Below are 19708 nucleotides of genomic sequence, written 5' to 3'. Positions count from 1 at the left end.
TTGTTCTTTTTAAAGTGTTCGTCTGTAAATTGTATATCTGTATTATGAAATAAAGAGTACATTATAGTTTTGATAATTTAAAGTCGATAATGTTTACACATGCTTCTCAATTACACTCTCATTCGTAACCCGACGTCCGACGTAACTATTGACAAGAGAACGTTGAAATAAATGACAAAACTTGACCGAAGTATAAATCTACATAAATACCGGTTATGCACTTTCTGTACAGTTTCTATGACATAATGCGTTATTAGCTTTCACAGTTATCTATTCTAATTAAAATACGGGATTAGCAGTTAATGTTTATGTCTGTGTATTCTTGAAGTGGCCCTTGCATGCCACTAGATGGTAGGGTTTAGTTAGGGTCAGCAAAAGGAGGTTTGGGATATAATACATTTTAGTAGCCTAATAAAAACCTAGTTACTCGTATTACGACCACTTACACAGAAAAAAAAAATAGTTCTCCAGCCAAGTAAATACTCTTGTGTCAAGACATTTTGTGTTTCCTATATAAGGAAACAATAAAATTCTTGCGTGAAGATATAAAATATTTCAAAGTTTATTATTTAAGCTAAAAAATTTAATTCTCTATCCGAGCTATAAAAAGTTTTTTTTTAAAAAGCTCATTATTCATACCAAGAGCGTTTACGTTTAAGTATTGTATTTTTTAAATTGAACCTAACTGTCTTAGTGCAATACTTAAAGAACTTGTGCCAAGAAACTTTGTTTCTTGGGGTTAGATACTCATAATTGAATTGAGAATTATATTTCTTCATAAAAACAAGAAAAAGCATTGGTTCAAGAGTACGTTACTCAATGTGAAATATGATATTATTTATATCTAGAGCTCAAATCTCTTAGCGCCAAGTTTAGTATGTCTTGAATAAAAAATGAATTTTCTTAAACCAACATGATTTTCGTCATTCGTTGAAATCTTTGTAGTTTTCAATAATCCTCTTCATCTTCTTCTTCTTCCTCGCGTTGTCCAGGCATTTTGCCACGGCTCATGGAAGCCTTGGGTCTGCTTGGATACTAATCCCGAGAATTGGCGTAGGCACTAGTTTTTGCGAAAGCGACTATCATCTGACCTTTCAACCCTGAGGGTTAAACTAGAGAGGCCTTATTGGGGGATTAGCCCGGTTACCTCCCGATGTTTTCCTTCACCGAAAAGCGACTGGTGAATATCAAATGTTCGTACATAAGTTCCGAAAAACCATTGGTACGAGCCGGTGTTTGAACCCGCGACCTCCGGATTGCAAGTCATACGCTCTTACCGCTAGGCCACCAGCGCTTTAGTCCTCTTCATCAAATTTATTGATACTATTTAACGTAAAAGTCTCAAACCAAAGTTTTGGTGCTTTTTCTTTTACATAGCTTTGGCTCTTGACTGTATATTGACAACATCAAACCAAGAATTAATCGCTCTTGCGTAAAAACTTAAGTCTCAAAGCAACATTTTGGTGCTTCTTCTTTGAAATAGGTTTGGCTCTTGACTGTATGTTGAAAACATCAAACCAAGAATTTATCGCTCTTGTCTGTCCGTTGTCCTGGTAGGTAATATATATATTACCTACACAGGCACTATAGTGAAAAGGGTCTAGCAGGCTAAGGAAGGAGAAGTGGCCCCTTTAACAAAATATCGGATTTTGTAATGTCATTTGTTGGCTATCTTATAATATAGAAACACCTTAACTTTCAGCCCCCTATCTTGACGTCGTTTTAAAGACGTTTTTCTCCTGAACTATATAAAGTAGAGCAATCAAACCAATCATATTTTACAAAGAATGAGTAGGAGTGTAACTCAGATTATTTTAAATATTTAATTCCCTGAAAAAATAATGATTAAAATGGCAGAGATTTTTAACAAGTATTTGTAAAGGTACACCTATGGAATAAATCACATAATCTGCAAATAGTATTAGCTACTACCATGCGAAAAATCAATTCAATATAATTGGTGTAACATACTTAAAAAAAATGTCAACGAAAGCGTTTAACTGTCAATGACATCATAAAAATCCGATATTCGTCACAGGGGCCACTTCTCCTTCCTTAGCCTGCTAGACCCTTTGACAGTGACATAAGCTTGGGTCACGTCCGGAGTTGAGAACCTTCTCCTTTCCGCGTCTCAACAGGGAAATACCATAGAGATACACGAAGTAAAACAAAATATGTTAGTCAAAAAATCGCTTGGAATAAATACTGGCATCAATTCTTTCCGACTCCGTAACACAATAATTACTCTTTTATATGACATGGGTATACATGTAACCCACGGAGCGGCGTACCATAAAATATCCATCAAGGCATAGTTAAGCCGGGCGGTAACAGACAGATGACAGGGTTTTATACTATATATATTTTATAAGTCGTGGCTGAAGCTCACGACAAGGTCCCGGTCCCGAGTCCCAACGCGTTCCGTTCCCGTTGATTGGGGCTTGGGTCTGCATTTATTAACGTGCTTTTCTAAATAAGTAATTTAATTTAAAGTTATTTTACGACGATGATGCTAGCGGGAGATGTGCTTTTATTGCATCTCTCGCGTATTATTTGTTCAATGAATAATATGTTATTATCTAGTTTATATAGTATTAAATAACTACTTACATTACGTACAGCTTAATTAACTAAATATTGTCCGTAATATTTTATTTATTATTAGATTAGGTATGTTTCAAACGTCGGTGTCCTATCGGAGGTCGTGTTCGAACCTCGGCTTGGGTCATAGAGTTTCTTGTTGCATTGTTTAGGTCTCACTTGATATTTACCAAGTACTTGCCAATTTTGAGTGAAGGAAAATATTGGGAGAACTAGACTGGTCCCTAGTTTCCTCTCTAGGTTCTAAGGTTAGGTGGCGGTCGCTTTCGTGAAAACTAATGTTCGTGGGTAAGCTGGAACAAATTAGCTGTACTATACACTGTTTTAAAATAATAATTAGCTCTTGTAACAAGTAAGGCGGCAGGTAGGAATCGATAGCATCTATAATCCAATCCATAAGGCAATCCTTTTACCACGCCTGCCGAAGGAATTCGGAAACTTTTAGGTTGTCAGCAACAGATGTAGGACGGTGCCGTTATTTGTTTAAAAAGGGGAGCAAAACATTTTCATCACTTATTCGGCTACTTCCGCTGCTGACTACACGAGACAACAGCATTCTACGAAGGAGAATGTATATAATGCACCAATATAGGCCAATTGTGTGTTTAGTATGTTACGTAATAGCTGTCGTTAACGAATATTGACGCCGGTGCCTCAGGCCGTTTAAGGACTTGGATGGACCTCGTTCGCTTTGCGTGACCTTCTAATTATCTACGAATCCCTGAATATAGAAAAAAATGATTTGTGAAGGCGGTACGCAGATTGCGTGACTAGAAATATTTCAAATATTTAAGATGATTAAAGCATGAACAGTCAATTGAGCTGAGTTAGGTATTTACGAGTATACCGGGTGGGCCCTATAACAGGCACATTGGGGTGTACTCCACTTAAAATATTATTATATGTATTGCAACTTTTGTTATGATTAAAGTGTGACAAGCAATGGCAACTACAATGATATTAGCGTACGTACACGCGTACATTGAAGATAATAATTAATCCGTACGAAAATAAGGAAGTCTAAAGACTTCATAATTTTTAAAAGTTGTTAAACAAATGTTTTATTGTTTGAGGAGTACAATATAGTCCTTATATGTTTTAATTATTTGCTCATGTCACATGGCGCACTCGGTAAAGTAATTTTATTTAATCAGTATATCTGACCTGTGAACCTGAACCCAAACTTCATACCAAACTATAAAAAAATATTGGTTTTAGGGTCAAGTAGTCCGGCCATTTCAATTTCCTGATATCCCCGGTAAAGTAAAAATGGACTTGTAGTAAATATAAAAATAATAAAAATAACTATGTTTTTTTAGATTTTTGATTATTATAGGAATTAGGAGCGATGAACCATTTTCATACATTTTTTTGATAACAATGGACGGTATACCTACATAAAATTGTGTCAAATTAATTTCAATATCCAGAGAGGAAAATGGGGACTACGTTTACATGGAAAGGCGATTTCGGAGCGGACATCCATTTTCGTCTTAAAATCGGTGCAAATAGTATAGGCGGCTTTTAGCTCTCATGAAGTTAGACGATGGTGACACAGACGGGGTCGCCAGAGAAACACAGCGAACGTAACTAGTCCAGTATCTGCATACAGTTTACGGAAGTGATTTGACAATATATCGGGGTTAAGAAACCGATTAATCTATTAAGTCGTTGATCGGATTGTAGTAACATTATACCTATCACGTGAAAGTATACTAAGATTACTAAGGCTTATATAATTTGACCTGAATATAATTCGAGTATTTTTTTTATATTGTTTTTGCATTCGTTTCCGCTCGCGAGGCTTCCTTATCGTACATAATCACGGCCGAATTATATTACTTAGTTAAAACACATTGAGTAACGCTAACGAATATCGTTACCTCGATCGCGACTAAATAGGTAGGTATGATGCGGTCTTTAGTTCGTCGCCCGCGCTCGGAGGTCAAGGGTAGCAGGGCTAGGAACCGGTATTGATATACCTATTAATATCGTTCCAGGACCGTTTTATTATTTCATTCATTCAGAACCGTTTAATTGATGGAACGCGAGTTACAAAATTTCGTTCCCTCTTCTTACCGGTAAATTGAGAGAATGAAATATATTATGGTTCACGAGGAACTATACTGGGTGGATCTTGTAACAGGAACTGGCCAACAATTGTTCAGCGACTTAAAAAAACAACTTGTATTTGATTTTTATTAAAAGTTGCTGAACAATACGCTCAGTAGCGAACGAAACGCAACTGTCACTGTCGCACTAATACGGAAGAGTGATAGAGAGAGATGACTACGCTACGCTTCGGAGCGTTAACGATTGTAGCGTTGGCTACGCGGACAGTTATTCACTGTTGACCAGGTTCATTGAACGAATGGTAGTAGATTTATTAATCAGTCAATGTAAAAAGCATCCAAGGTGAGGCTAATTTTCACTTCTTACAATGTATAATTAAGGTGATTGAGAAACTGAAAATATCGTCTTATTGTGCTAGTTTATGAGGAAATACTTCCTTGTGGAAGTTTCCCTTGGTGACCTCCGTTTTTTTCTGCTTGAAGTTAAAAAATCAAACGTTATGGATGAATGGACGAGGTTTTTAGGCATCTAAGTATTTAAGATCCTTTCAAAATCACGCATCTATTACATAGGTTTACTTTTAGAGCCCCGTAAATCTAAAACACATTTTTTTTAGTTTAAGTTAACATAAATTTTTACGTTTTGAGTTTAATATAATAATTCTGACGACCGTTCTGGCCTGGTGGGTAGTGAGCCTGAGTCCCGGGTTTAAATCCTGGTAAGGGCATTTATTTGTGTGAAGAGCACGGATATTTGTTCTTGAGTCTTGGGTATTTTCTATGTATTTATACATATCGTTGTCTGAGTACCCACAACACATAACAAGCCTTCTTGAGCTTACTGTAGGGCTTAGTCAATTTGTATAATAATGTGTTTAATATTTATTTATTTATTATTTAAATGTGATATTATAATGTAATAAATAATATTTATTATAATAACACCTCATGGTATCATTCCGAGGCAGTTTGCACCGAATGAGTTGAAATTTGGTAAATTCGGCAAGATAGTGACCTGAAGACGAACGTGTAACGTAAATATGTAAATGAATTTTAAACACGGGGACCACTGACAGCCGCTTTTAAAAAAACTTCCATAAAATTATGACGTTTAAAATAAATAACACTTGCACAGTCTGTGCTATTCCAAATCGCTGTACCGTTAGCTTGGTCTGACTCTAACTACGCCGTGTGACATATCAAGTGTAAGAACTCGCTGTGAGAATCTATAATTCAGTTTTTATAATAATTCTTAAATAAATTGTCTTGAAGTTATAAGAAAATATGCGAAATTATACCACCACCTCCTTCCTTGTGTTCCAAAACGATTGAGCGTACAATAAAAAAAATCAAAAAAATATTTTTTGCCTATAAACGTGTGTCGAACATATAAAATCTCAAGCACGTGTATTTCTTACAAAAAAATACATCGAATTAAAATATATACTTACCTACAGAACCCTTAAGTTGCGACTCCGACTCGCACTTGGCCGAATTTTACTTAATGGTATCTTGCCAGTTCCGTATGGTTTGGTCTATTACTTATAAACTTTCCACGTTTCTTATGTGTGAAAATCTTAGGTATATAAAAATATAATTATTTACGTATTTCAAATAAATATTATTTTAACGTTATATCAACTCCGTGTTAATCAGAATGGGTTCATATTACAAGATATTTTTGTCCAAATCCAACTGTCAAATTTGTGATTATGGTATTAAGAAAATATTTTCTAAGAGAGGTGAATGGATTTATCCGAGTTTGAAGTTAACTGACTCTCTTTATTATTATCCTGATTATGTATTACATTTCGCCTACTATACACTCTATACAGGGTGTTTCATCGAAATGGGACAGTGAGGGAAAAATATAAAGTGTATGGTATAACTGCAATGTTTGTAGGATACATGAGTGACACAAAATAACGCTTGATTCACAAAATAACGCTTGCGAAATACGCTTTTCAATTAAGATCACGTATCAAGCTCGGTTCTCCATTCAAACGTAGTTACGCTCTCATTTTAAAACGAGTTGTTAGATTGCTCTGAAACTTTGTACTTACATTATAATAAGGTATATTTAAGGCTGTGATTAGTTTATGTGGTAGCTTCAGATACCGTAGTTAAAGAAATACAGCGAATTTAAGTTTTTCATACAAAACTTGTTTTAAGCTTTATTTCGATTGTTTTATAAGCTGGAGCTATATAAACTAATTACAGTTATAGATATACCTCATGTCATTCATTGTATGTGCAGAGTTTTATTTCAATCCAGCACGTATTTATAAAATGAGAACGAAACTCCGTTTGTATGGGAAGGTGAAATTCAGCCGTGCTTGCTGCGAACTCTTAAAATCATGCAGTTAAAGTAAATAATAGATATTTATTGCAATTAAATTTAAGAGATGTCCTTGTGGTAATGATGTTTATGTTTATGTTATACACCCGTCTGTATTCATTTAGGTTCGTATAAAAAAAGGTTTTTTTATTTATACCTGATTTAATCAGCACCGTGACTCCGACTGATATACTAACAGTACCTAGAGAGGTCCAAACAAATTACATACTACTTATGTAATATAATAATCTGGAACGTTATAGTAGTTGTTATAATCGCATCAGCTTCCCTCTCGTCGTAATGATGATAAAAGTGAGAGCAAGTTCCGCTCATCCACCAACAGTGCAACCGCGTGTGCAATTGCACAGATATTCAACAACGTGCATTAATATCAAACACTATTTCAGTGTGTATACGGTCCATGCTACGAAGACGTGATCGCGATACGCGCTTTTTTTTTCCTTTTGTTAGTCTCGATGCTATCTTCTCGAATATGGGCCGCCAGGCCGCCACCAATTAAGTATTTCCTACACTTTGTATGTTACTGTTTCGTAACTGTGTTGTGAGCTACTACTATTAAAAGAAAGTTTGATTTAGCTTTTTTGTTTAGGTATCGGGTAAACAAGTTATTTTTGATGATGGGAAGGCATGTAGATTAAGATTATGTTTTAATTTTGCCAAAAAAGTTTAAATATGTATGTAATGATTTTTTACTGGTAATAGTTTATAAGCAACGAAAGAAAGGGAATACCTTTGCCAAGCAGTGGGCCTCACAATAGGCTAGTAAAAAAATGTATACTATAGTGTCGCATGATGAACATAATTTCAGTTTACCACTCTGTAACTTCTAGACTGTGTCGAATTATGCAAACAATAGGTTTATTTCACAAACTCCAGGCGGATTCTCTTTTTACATATCACAGTTAAATGTTTTTGAGTGACAGTGGTCAGAAATACTCTACTAGCCCCGAGTATGAGGTCAGTTGAGCGTGGGTGTTATCTTGTTGGGCAAGAAATAATTGTAGAGTTTAAACTTATTTTGAAAAAGTCAATACTCGTATAAACTTCAATAAGTGAATTTAATTTAAAAAAATGATGTGTCTGAAAACGGCGATCTGCCGCAGGGGTTTAAAGGGGTTTTGAGTAGGTATTTTTGAGAAAACCCCGTTTTATCAATTTTGCATTTCATTGCAAATAAGGGTTGACTATGAGAAATATAAATCCTAGCTCAATATTGAACAATCAGTAGATATATTAAAACCCGTTAAAGAATTAACCCTCTCAAAACTGGTCTAAGTACTATTAGCCCTAGTAATTGAGCAAGACTTAAGATTAATATATATCTGTGTCATTTTACTTTTTTAAGTATAACTTAGTAAATAATAATATTTTTCCCTGCTGAACTTACAGCTTACAGTGGTTCAATATCTTCTTCTCTCTATGACCTCCTTTTTTACAAACTTTTATTTAACTTGCCCTGTCAGTATGTATGTAGGTATGTTAGTTAGTGTGGGTTCTTCGAAGCTAAATTTCATCCACTTCCCGATTTCCTATTAAGCTTAAGTTTTGCATTCATATGTAAATCGGATGACAATGCAATAATAAATATGATGACATGGAGCTGATTAGATGAAGGAGATAGGACGTGGCCATAGGAACTCTGTGATAGAACAACGCAACCTTATTGTGTTTGGAGTTTTTAGGGTTCCGTAGCCAAATGGCAATAAACGGAACCCTTATAGATTCGTCATGTCCGCCTGTCCGTTTATGTCACAGCCACTTTTTTCCGAAAGTATAAGAACTATACTGTTCAAACTTGGTAAGTAGATGTATTATATGAACGGCATTAAGATTTTCTCACAAAAATAGAAAAAAAAACAATGAATTTCGGGGGTTCCCCATACTTGGAACTGAAACCCAAAAATTTTTTTTTTCATCAAGCCCATACGTGTGATGTTATTGAGGTTTCTAATATATTTTTTTTCTAAACTGAATAGTTTGCGCGAGAGATACTTCCAAAGTGATAAAATGTGCCCCCCCCCCCTTGTAACTTCTAAAATAACAGAATGATAAAACTAAAAAAAAATATATGATATACATTACCATGCAAACTTCCACCGAAAATTGGTTTGAACGAGATCTAGTAAGTAGTTTTTTATACGTCATCATTTTTTTTTTTATCAAACCCAGACGTTTGGATAGGTCTTCAAAAATGATATTGAGGTTTCTAATATCATTTTTTTCTAAACTGAATAGTTTGCGCGAGAGACACTTCCAAAGTGATAAAGTGTGTTCCCCTCCCCCTGTAACTTCTAAAATAATAGAATGATAAAACTAAAAATATATATGATATACATTACCATGCAAATTTCCACCGAAAATTGGGTTGAGATCTAGTAAGTAGTTTTTTTTAATACGTCATAAATGGTACGGAACCCTTCATGGGCGAGTCCGACTCGCACTTGGCCGCTTTTTAGAATTGTCGCGATGAGTAATTAGTTGGCTGTGGAAAGAAAAGTAGTCAGCGAGAAAAGCTTGTACCAAAAATACATTTTTGTTGCCTAAAACTTATTTATAAGCAATTTAACTTGCCCTGTTAGTATGTATGTATGTTAGTAAGTTAGAGTGGGTAAGTCATGGAAGATAAATTTGGCCCACTTCCCGATTTCCGATTGACATGACATTTTGCATATAAAAGGGATGATAATGCAATAATATGATGACACGGATTTGATCTGCTGATGGAGGCAGGAGATGGCCATGGGAATTCTGTGATAAATCAACGCAAACTAATTTCGTTTGGGGTTGTTAGAGGTGTCTCGATGAGTATTAGTTGCCTGTGGAAAGAAAAGTACAATCAGCGGTAAAAGCTTGTACCAAAAATAATGTTTTGCCAAAAACGACTGCTGTGTACGCTTCAAGAGATAAATGTATCAAATGCTCAACAACAAGAACTGTTGCCGACTGCTCATTATGTCCTTCTTAACCCTACTATGCTTTGTAGTATTATTTATCAGCACTGCAAATTTAGCAGCAGATCCCGATTGATTGACTATGTGTAAATGCGTATAAATAGCATTTAGTAATTTGTAATTTTTTTTGGTAGGTTGAAGTAAACTTTGTTCGTAACGTCCCCAGCCCCACTATTTAGCTAAACTATCTATTCTCGAATCAATCAATACGGTCTTTATTTATGATCTCGATCATTTCGTACAATAAGATCACTCTACGCTCACCAATGTTGAATTTTCACTCAATGGCTGAACGTCAAATCGCAATGTGCAGAAACTATTTTCTTCGATTATAGACTTTGTATTGACGGCTTCCGGTCCAACTTCCATTGTCAGAGTATCTGCTCTGTAAAGTTTGCATAGATAAGTTAAAGTCAACTTTATTCGTTTGAAATAGATGTGGCTTCGTCTTATTTGATGGCGGGGTGCAGTCGTCGAGAGGCAGTGTCGCGAAACGCGACCACGTTGCGATATAAAAGGAGTTTTGTTTAAATTTCTTTATCAATCACACACCAACCGCCTGCACTCACGCTCGGATATAACATTTGGCCATGTGCACCATGTCTGCGAATTTTTTGGTGAGTTAGATCATTCAATTAATACACATGTGTTGTAGTTAAATTGGTGACAAAAAATATATTACTTACATCCTAAAAGAATAAGCGTAAAAAAGTAAATAAAAAGTCACATTACTAAGTTTATAATTTCGCGCTGAATAAAAGCATTTAATTATTTAAATAACAACCTATAATTTGTGGTTATTCGTCTTTAACTCATATTATTTAATTAGAGAAACTAAACCAGAGAAAAAAATCATAAATTAAGTTTACTACCCAAATTATTTATCATATTAAAAAATATTAATGTCAATGATCAAAATAAAGTACGCTTTAGTTGATAACTTTCGTATTGCAAGCGATAGGTTAGCTATCATGGCCGATTAAGTTTCCGACGTGATTTTCTTTTCTCAGCGCGCGAGCGACCGTTACGACACCCGGGCATTTTATTCCGAGATAGGCCCGCCATCTGATCAATAAAGAGATAAAACCCTTTTAAAATTGGATAAACTAATCGAATTTATACTATAGGTAAACTTTCTTAATACCATGTAATTTGCAAACCAGCCAATGTTTGGCCTGGCAGGCAATATTGAGCTATTTTACGGTACTGTGCGGTTTCATCGCCAGTTAATAGGTATCATGTAGAGCTTCATTAAGTAAATCAGGTAATCAAATGGCCTAATAAAAACTTAGGAATCGAATTCAGTTCTTGTCATAATATGTCACCAACTTACTACAATACTTGTGTTTAAACATCGTGCCTGCTATTAAATACGAATGTGTGATGTAGTACCTTAAGAAATTTTACAATTGGCGGTACTAAACCAAAATATTTTTCTACATTTTCCTTTCTTAATTACACTGATTTCAGGTATGCAGAAGAACAGTACATACCTATGTATTATTTCTCACTGTCTGTGGTTAGAAAGTCGATGGTTCAAATTTGTCCATCGAAATAACATGAAATTTAGCTCATAGGACGCTTCATTGTATCATTAGGGTTGCGTAATAATAATACATTTTGCGAAAGCGATTTACATGAATTCATGCTACAGCGAATTTAATTGTCAACTTTTTTTATCAAAATGGTTATTTTTGTATTAATAGAAGTACTAAATATGTATTAACTATTCATTTGAGTTTGACGTGAATCTCCTTGGACACGAACTTTCAAATTATTTTTGTATGTAGAATTTTTATCTAAGTATTTCCTTTCATCTGCAATCTGTTTTTGTTCCACCCGATAACGTTGAAAATTGACGTATACCTTTTTATGCAAGTTCGGTAAAACCAATCAGGTACCGTTACTGTAGGTTCTGATAAAATGATAAATACGGAAGGGAGTCACAGGAACTTCAGACTTCACATAATATAAATATATGCCTCGTCTCGATTTGTAATTCCAAATGTTATATAAAGCTTCAGTCAGAAATGAATGCTTGTTTCATTTTGTATATATACCTGTGCGTTTTCGCGTACATAAATCATGTTATATTTACAGGTTGCCTGAGTGCTTAAATACCTAAAATAGTTTTAGATACACCAGACTTGGCTGTATAAATATGATAACAACGAGTTCAAACATATTTTTACACTTTCTTTGATTTAAATATTAGCTAATTTGATTGGGAACGAAATTAATAATCAATCTCGGTCAATGCCTTTGGATAGGCACTAGTTCATTTATTGTAATTCTGTTCTTAAAACTCCCTTAATACCAGTGTTGATAGTAATTGAGGACTTAATACTTCCAATCAGTAAATACTGTATCAATTTATACCAAATTATAAAAATAGTGAATGTGTAATTCCAGATTGCGCTGATCTGCGTGGCGGAGCTGACGAGCCTAGTGGCGGCGGGCGGGCACGGCGGGCACCACAAGAAGGTGATCATCCACGTGCCGGTGCTCGTTAAGCACCACCACCACAAACACACCATCGTGAAGCACGTGCACCACAAGCACGGCGGTGGTGGCGGCGATGACCACTACGAGGTGCTCGGCTACACCTACGGCGAGCCCAAGGCGGCGCCGCACTTCGGCGGAGGTTAGTACAATAGGGTAGTTGACTGACTAGACAAATCAGTTTCCTTTTTCGTACTGTCAAAACGATCAGCCACCGTGAAATCTATATGAAAAACAGAATAATGACGTCACGGTCAAGTTACCTACTGTTTATATTTCTTTCGGATTTAATAAATAGAAATTATGTTCTAAAATAACTGAGATGTAGGTTTTTCTAATGTTATTCTGGATCTTTGACTTCCGCGATTCGAAACCTGATTTTATTGCTACGAAAGAAAAAATCACGAAAACACATTTAATTTATTTTTTTTCAATTTACGCACATAAGCTAAAAATATGAAAATATCTTCTTAAAATGTGCAATTTTATTTTTGGGAGAACTCAGCGATTACTTTTCTTTTTTTAAACTTTTAACAAATAAAAATTTAAATACATAATATCCGCGGTCTCGAACACGCACATCCAGAGAAGAACACGAACCTACGGGGCCATAAAGTGACAGTCATTGCCATTGCTGCTACTAAGGAAGATCGTGTCATTCTTCTGTAACTCGTATTTGTCATGTTATTGATGGTTAGTTTTGACAAATCTGCGTGTCATCGTGGCGAACCAATTCGCAGATTCGAGGTCAATATGAGTCAAGGCACGCGTCTTCGTGAATGACACGATCTATAGGTTTACCTGAAGCCCCTTAAAGACATGTTATATTTGAAATTTGCTATACAATTTAAGGTTTGCAGGCACATTGTTTACTTTACTTACATAAGAAATTTGCCTAATCCTGTCCAATTTCAATATCGTTAATGTTAAAAACACAAAAACAGTATTAAAAATAATAATATAAACAAATAAAAATAAATGCAATAATACAAATGTCAATAATTATGAAAATAATTTTATATTAAATCTACTATTGAATTTTCTTATCGTAAAAAATGCATTGCGGTCAAATACCCATTTAACTTTTTAACAAGTAGGTACCCTATAAAAAGCCGCCTCTTTTATTTTACGGTTCAGGTTGTTATAAAGGAGATCGTCGATTTTCTTAAACGGTTGGGCAACCTCGTCAAATTAAAGTTATACATGAAATTTATACTTGTGATATAGTAAATTAATTGCTATCCTAGATTATGTTAGAGAAATGAGAATCACGAAATATAACGGGTATTTTGAGAAATCCTGCAATAAAAACTTTAACATGACACGAAAAACTTTCATATGCAAATGCGTATACTATTAATACCTACTATTCTGCAAAATTATTAAGGCTTTTACAAAAAGAATATAGACAAATTCTGACATGGAAATGAAACTGAAATCGTATACTCATATAATTAAAGATTTCAAAATTTGGAAGTTCATTCTTACTTCTAAGAAGAGTGAACAAATTAATAACTGATCATTTTAAATTAAAATTGAAATTATTTATTATGTCAGCGACATGGTTACATAAGGTGTTATAAAGTTTTACACAAGGTACACACATCTCGCCAACAATGCAAAGGAATTTCTTAAGCTAATTATGTACACAACAATTCATAACTACATTAATTACAACATTACATATCCCTTTCCTGTAACATTGGACTTTGTACAGGTCTAGCGAATAATTGAGGATTTTGTCTAACAATTTTGGATGTTCATATATGAATATGGTTGTAAGTGTCAGTATGTTCAGTTCTTTTAATTTAAATAAAGGCTTACAAGAGTTTCTTCTTTCAACGAAATAAGGTCTTTTTGATTGTCGTTGCTTGCAAATAATTGACAGATTGAAAAAAACGGAAGCGTTTCGTTTAATAAAGTAGCATGATATGATCGTATTTTGAATTCATTTAAATCTCCAAACCTTAAACCAAAATATAAAATCATATAAGTATAGGAGAGCATCGATTTTCGACCCACTTAGTACTATCGCGTTTAAAGTTCATACTACGAGTATTATATTAATTAATTACGCATTTTATCACGCAATATACTCATACTATTAGAAGTATTAGAACAAATCAAATTATTTTCAGAAAATATTTTGATTTGTTTTTATTTCAAGTTGAAACAATACTATGTAAATTATAATATACTAAGTCATAATAAGGGACGGGAATTAGAAATTCATAATAAAAATATATTTTATTGTTCTTTTCCGTAATTCAATATAGTTCATTGATCCATTTTTTAAACTACGTCGGTGGCAAACAGGCATACGGCCCGCCTGATAGTAAGCAGTGTCCGTAGCCTATGGACACCGGCAACTCTAGAGGAGTTACATGCGCGTTATCGACCCTAACACTCCATACCCTCGTTCGCAAAGAGTAGTATTAGCTCGTTCGTTCGTCGTTGTCATTTTAGTACAGATACAGCAACAAAAGCGTTGCAGTTGTCAACGTCTTTATACTCGTAGTATTGCCATAACTTCACCTGAACCGTGAGGTTTTTTCACTAAGAAGTTATATTCTCTTTGCACTAAACTTTGTGGTAGGTAGATAAGTCTATGTGGTGGGTAGATGTCTTCTGGTTTGACACGACATTTCATAGGTCTATGAAGGGTGGAGGTCAGGAAACAATCTATGTGTGTGAAAAGTGTCCATCATAAAACCTTGAATAGGTGGCGCCACATAATACATCGAGAACAAATTTATGACTTTGATAATAACGCACTCCACTCCGTCAATAACATCTAAGTTCCTGTCATCTCCTAGTGCTACCCTGGCGCCACCAGAGAGATTGTGAACTATTATTTACAGCTGCCAGCTGGACACTATTGCAACAGTTCTGCCACAAGATATTGTCCTCCTTACCCCTACCCTCCATACATTAGTCATAGCTGGGCAAGTGCGTTTTGTATGTATGTATGTCACTTTGAAGCATATAAACAGGTTAACATAAAACTGACAAAACAAAAAAAATGTACAAAGGCGAACTTATTAAAAGGGATGTCTTCCAGGTAACTTTTGAGAAAATGCGAAAGGATTAAACACTAACAGTTTAAAATATTTTTACATAATTTTCAATCGTGGCTGAATGCCGAACAGGTTTGTGCCTTCGATGCCTAACCTGTCAAGAAATAAGAAAATGGCGGACGAATGTTTTGATATGTCACCGTATTTAAAACTTATTTCGCTTAAAAATTAGTTTTTATTCGCAAGTGTTATGAAAAACATCGTGTGTAACTCCGGGGGTAAGAATATTGCCAACTCGGGTCTTTAATTCCCTCCAGCCGGTGTCGGTTGGGAATTACCACCCTCGTGTCCAAAATTTCCTTTACCCCCAATGCAAAATGTACTATTTCACATCACCCATTCGAAAAAGGGCTTTTTCTTCCCTGCCAGGAGGGTTCAATAAGGCACTTTTCTTGCCTGCTTGGAGATATCAAATTAACAATTTTCTCTTCTAGGACACGATTTTATTTCTGTTTTGCGTAATTAATTTTTTAAGCTTAAATAATATTTTGCAACATAATAATTAAAGTGATGTGAAAAACAGATGTAATCATTTAGCGACAAACGAGAATCTAAAATTCAAAGAATCAAAAACATTTAGGAAATCGGGCGTCTTTTCTGTGGGCAAATTAAAAAAATTACAATTTGGTCTACTAAGTGTAGTAACATAATATTGTCACCCGTTGACCATGAACGCTGTAAAGGGTTCGAAACGCCGGGATGAACTATAAGGGCCTACGCTAGCTGACGCGGACGCTACCTGCACGCGCGGGTGCTATTTTTAGGTAAAATCTGCCGCACGCGTCCGCTTCAGTTAGCGTTGCTCATACTATTTTTCGTTAACCCGCTCGTCTGCTCCGTGCACCCGCGTCAGCTAGCGTAGGCCCTCAATTAATTATACACAATATAATTCGTTTCCATAGTTTTATTTCATAGGTAGGAACATTTTACTAATACTTTCATGATGCAGCGTTTAATACCATTTATTTTATAATGGCCACAGGACCTTGCCCTTTCACTTTTCTCTATGAGGAACCTAAATTCATACTAAACAGTTTTTCACTTTTCATCCAACATTATATTTGAATTTCGATTGGCGTTTTATATAAAGGGTTGTCCCTTAGTCCGCTATTCCTAATTTAGGCCACCTATTGTTGATGCCATTACTTACAGCGCACCATGATTGCATCAATTTAAGGGATGTCATGTGGAGATCTAACATCAATTTGGCCTCTTTTATAGGGAATATAATCATATGCTGTTTAATGAGTTTTCAACTAGGTACTGTCAGCGTCAAATACTTTGTAGCAACCAAAGTAGCCAAATAGTTCGGTACACCATATATTTAGTATGGTGTACCGAACTATTTGGCCACTTTGACGCTGACTGTACAGTAAATCTGTACACTGTTATAACTAAGCTTAATATGATTCTTCTATTTTATCTTACTTATTTAGTCACGTTATACTATACGCATTTTATTACGATAGATTTTAATTGATCGATTTGATACCAACTCCGTATAATCGATTCGCAAATCCACAGCTCAATATCATGAGCGTAGCGTGACAGATCTCAATATTGAATTGTCGCGTGAGTCGTTCACGGTTCCGGTATCAGTTACGTGACTAATGTTTATCAGTGTGACGAGTCATTTACACTTTCCTGCTTGTTACGTTAGCCTCTGTTACTACTTACTAATTCCGTTCAATCAGATAAGTATGTGTTTTAGACGGATTCCCCTTAACGAATTATGTATGTGTATACAATGGTCCAGCGAAGAGAAAAGTGGCGATTACTCCGCCGACAAGAGCATAGTTCTTAAATATTGATGATGATACAAACTACAGCTCGATCTCCACGTTGTTAATGAATAAATTGAATAATCATCTTCTTTCTGTTTGGTTACAGGACATGGCTGGCACGCGGCAGATGAAGGTCACGAGGGTCTCGAAGACTCTCCCGTAAGCTTCGACGGCGGAGACCACGGCAGCTACGGACTTAGCAGCGAAGGGCAAGATTACGGCGGCCATGGAGAATACTAACCCACCATCTCCAGTGTTAAGCCGTCGAATATATGCCTGTATAGGTAGATCGACTGACACATTCCACCGAGGCATTCCGTGAATGTTCCTTAATGCAATCGACGTACTCTTATATACCTCAATTTGAAAACGTTTTTGTTTTCGATTAGCTGCTCATACAAACGATAGTTTAGTTTTGTTGATGTGACATGTTACACTGGCCTGTGTTACTTTCAAAGCCAAGTACGAGGGGAAGTAAAGATAGTTCGGAATGTCAAACTAATTATTACTTAAGTACAATAAAACTTCGGGCTTAGGTGAAATCATTAAAATCAAAATGTCGTTTACAGACGGCACCCATAAAAAACCCGAAATACTTTTTAACCACTAACGAGTACTTTACAGTGCGTTTTAAATAATATTATGAAGTATACTTACGGTACTTTAATGTTTGTTATGTCGTTTTAAAAGTTGTTGTGATTTATTAAATCCTGTTTTAAATGGGATATCGTTATTAATATTATATTTTATGGTTAAGATAAATCCTGATCATTGTAAGTGTTTTATTTTGACTCCGGTCATTAGTCCTACATTTTGATAAATGCGCGCCGCATCTGCCGTCCTGCCGAGAACAACGCAAGCGCGCTGGTTCCTCCCACCTGGGTGCGTAGACAAGATGCCAATCGTTCACGCTCCATAGCGTATTGTAGTTATTTCTCTCTATCACTATTCCATATTAGTGCGACAGAGACAGTTGTATTTCGTTCGCTACGGAGCGTTAACGATATGCATCTCGTCTACGCACTCTGACCTGCCATTATATGTGAGCAAGCACCACATACGGGCGGCGAGCGAGCTGCACTGCCAGTATTTAGAACTATGATTATGATAGATTGTTAGTAACTTTAGCAACATTGAGTATGAAACTATATTTTAAATTTAAAATGTAGGTGTCTTTTGTGTCTACAGTTCTACACGATACAAATGAGGTAATACGCTATGTAGGTAATGCTTTCAACGTAATTAAGTACGTCAGCGATACAAATACATTAGGAACATTATTGTAATTTGATATGTAGATACCTGGGAAAGAATTCGTATGTAACTACAACTTCTACCTATAAAAAAAGAGGAAGAAGCAAATTTACAAATAATCCACTCTCTATAAGTAGCTTGCATTGAAAATTATGTATCTCAGCTTATGCCATGTACCTATACGATTACAACGCACAAGAGTGCATACGTAGGTACCTAATAAATGAAAAGTATTATTTTATTTGCTCGTTTACACTTTATTAGTAGACATTAATTTGTTATAATTATAATACTTGCAAATCAAAATAATGTTGATTTTTTGACGAAATATATTTTGCCCTGATTCTCCTTCGAGAGATCGGTGCAAATTGAATCTTGCCAAATATACTTAAAAATACAAGTTTTTTTTTATTTGCTTGTTTTTTGTGAATTTTGTGCCCTTTTTAGTTTTAAACTATGCACTCCTGACAAAGCAATTGGCTATTATGCAAATGTGCATGATTTGAAGTCCACCGAACATTCCGTAACATTTACTTTCTCTAATAGTTTTGGTCTTTTTCTAATGTCTTCGTGTGGTCTGTAACCGCTATGACGCCATTCGTAACAAATCGAAAGTTACCTTCTTTTAATTTATTTTCTATGCTTCGAGAAAATGCCTAAGCAGTCATTTTGCCTTTAATAAAAAAAGCTATTGGTCATTGCTCATATAATACACGTCACTGGTTATAATATTTTCATCACACTTGCTCGAAAAAGATCTTATTTCATGCAGGTGTGCTGAAGGACAAAGGCCTATTTTGTTCCCGCGGAGTTATGGATTGTGAAAAAAAAAACTTATAACTCCCTAGGGAGTTATAGCTTTTTTTTATTATGTCACTTATTCATACAAACCAAGTAGAATAAATGAGTTTTACTTTAAAAATACTGACGTTTATAATATTTTTTTTTGTGTAGTTTACCATATAACCATTCATTATATCAAGAATAATGTTATGTATGTCGTTGATCAGGTAATATAGTAGTATGCTTTTATTTACGTTATTCAAGATGACGATTTACCAAATTATAATATGTTTTTTTTATGTTTGTTACTTCCGAACTCTTCAAC

The 19708-nt window shown here is 35.2% G+C and overlaps 1 protein-coding gene across 1 annotated transcript; it reads left to right on the top strand.

The window, feature by feature from the left end:
• The first annotated feature begins 10380 nt into the window (after positions 1-10380).
• Positions 10381-18114, top strand: LOC133534652 (uncharacterized). Its single transcript, XM_061873862.1, has 3 exons — positions 10381-10600; positions 12396-12627; positions 17453-18114. The coding sequence occupies exons 1-3, from the start codon at positions 10574-10576 to the stop codon at positions 17584-17586; spliced, it is 393 nt and encodes a 130-aa protein (XP_061729846.1). The 5' UTR covers positions 10381-10573; the 3' UTR covers positions 17587-18114.
• Positions 18115-19708: the final 1594 nt, after the last annotated feature.

Source organism: Cydia pomonella, chromosome 1 (genome assembly GCF_033807575.1).
Source record: "Cydia pomonella isolate Wapato2018A chromosome 1, ilCydPomo1, whole genome shotgun sequence".
Taxonomy (NCBI): Eukaryota; Metazoa; Arthropoda; class Insecta; order Lepidoptera; family Tortricidae; genus Cydia; species Cydia pomonella.
This window is presented reverse-complemented; position numbering and strand designations above follow the sequence as displayed.

What these genes read in the sequence shown, in the direction of transcription:
- LOC133534652 (XM_061873862.1), top strand. Translation starts at nt 10,574, where the DNA reads ATGTGCACCATGTCTGCGAATTTTTTG. An exon ending in CCATGTCTGCGAATTTTTTG is followed by an intron (nt 10,601 to 12,395) that starts GTGAGTTAGATC and finishes GTGTAATTCCAG; the next exon opens with ATTGCGCTGATCTGCGTGGC. An exon ending in GGCGCCGCACTTCGGCGGAG is followed by an intron (nt 12,628 to 17,452) that starts GTTAGTACAATA and finishes GTTTGGTTACAG; the next exon opens with GACATGGCTGGCACGCGGCA.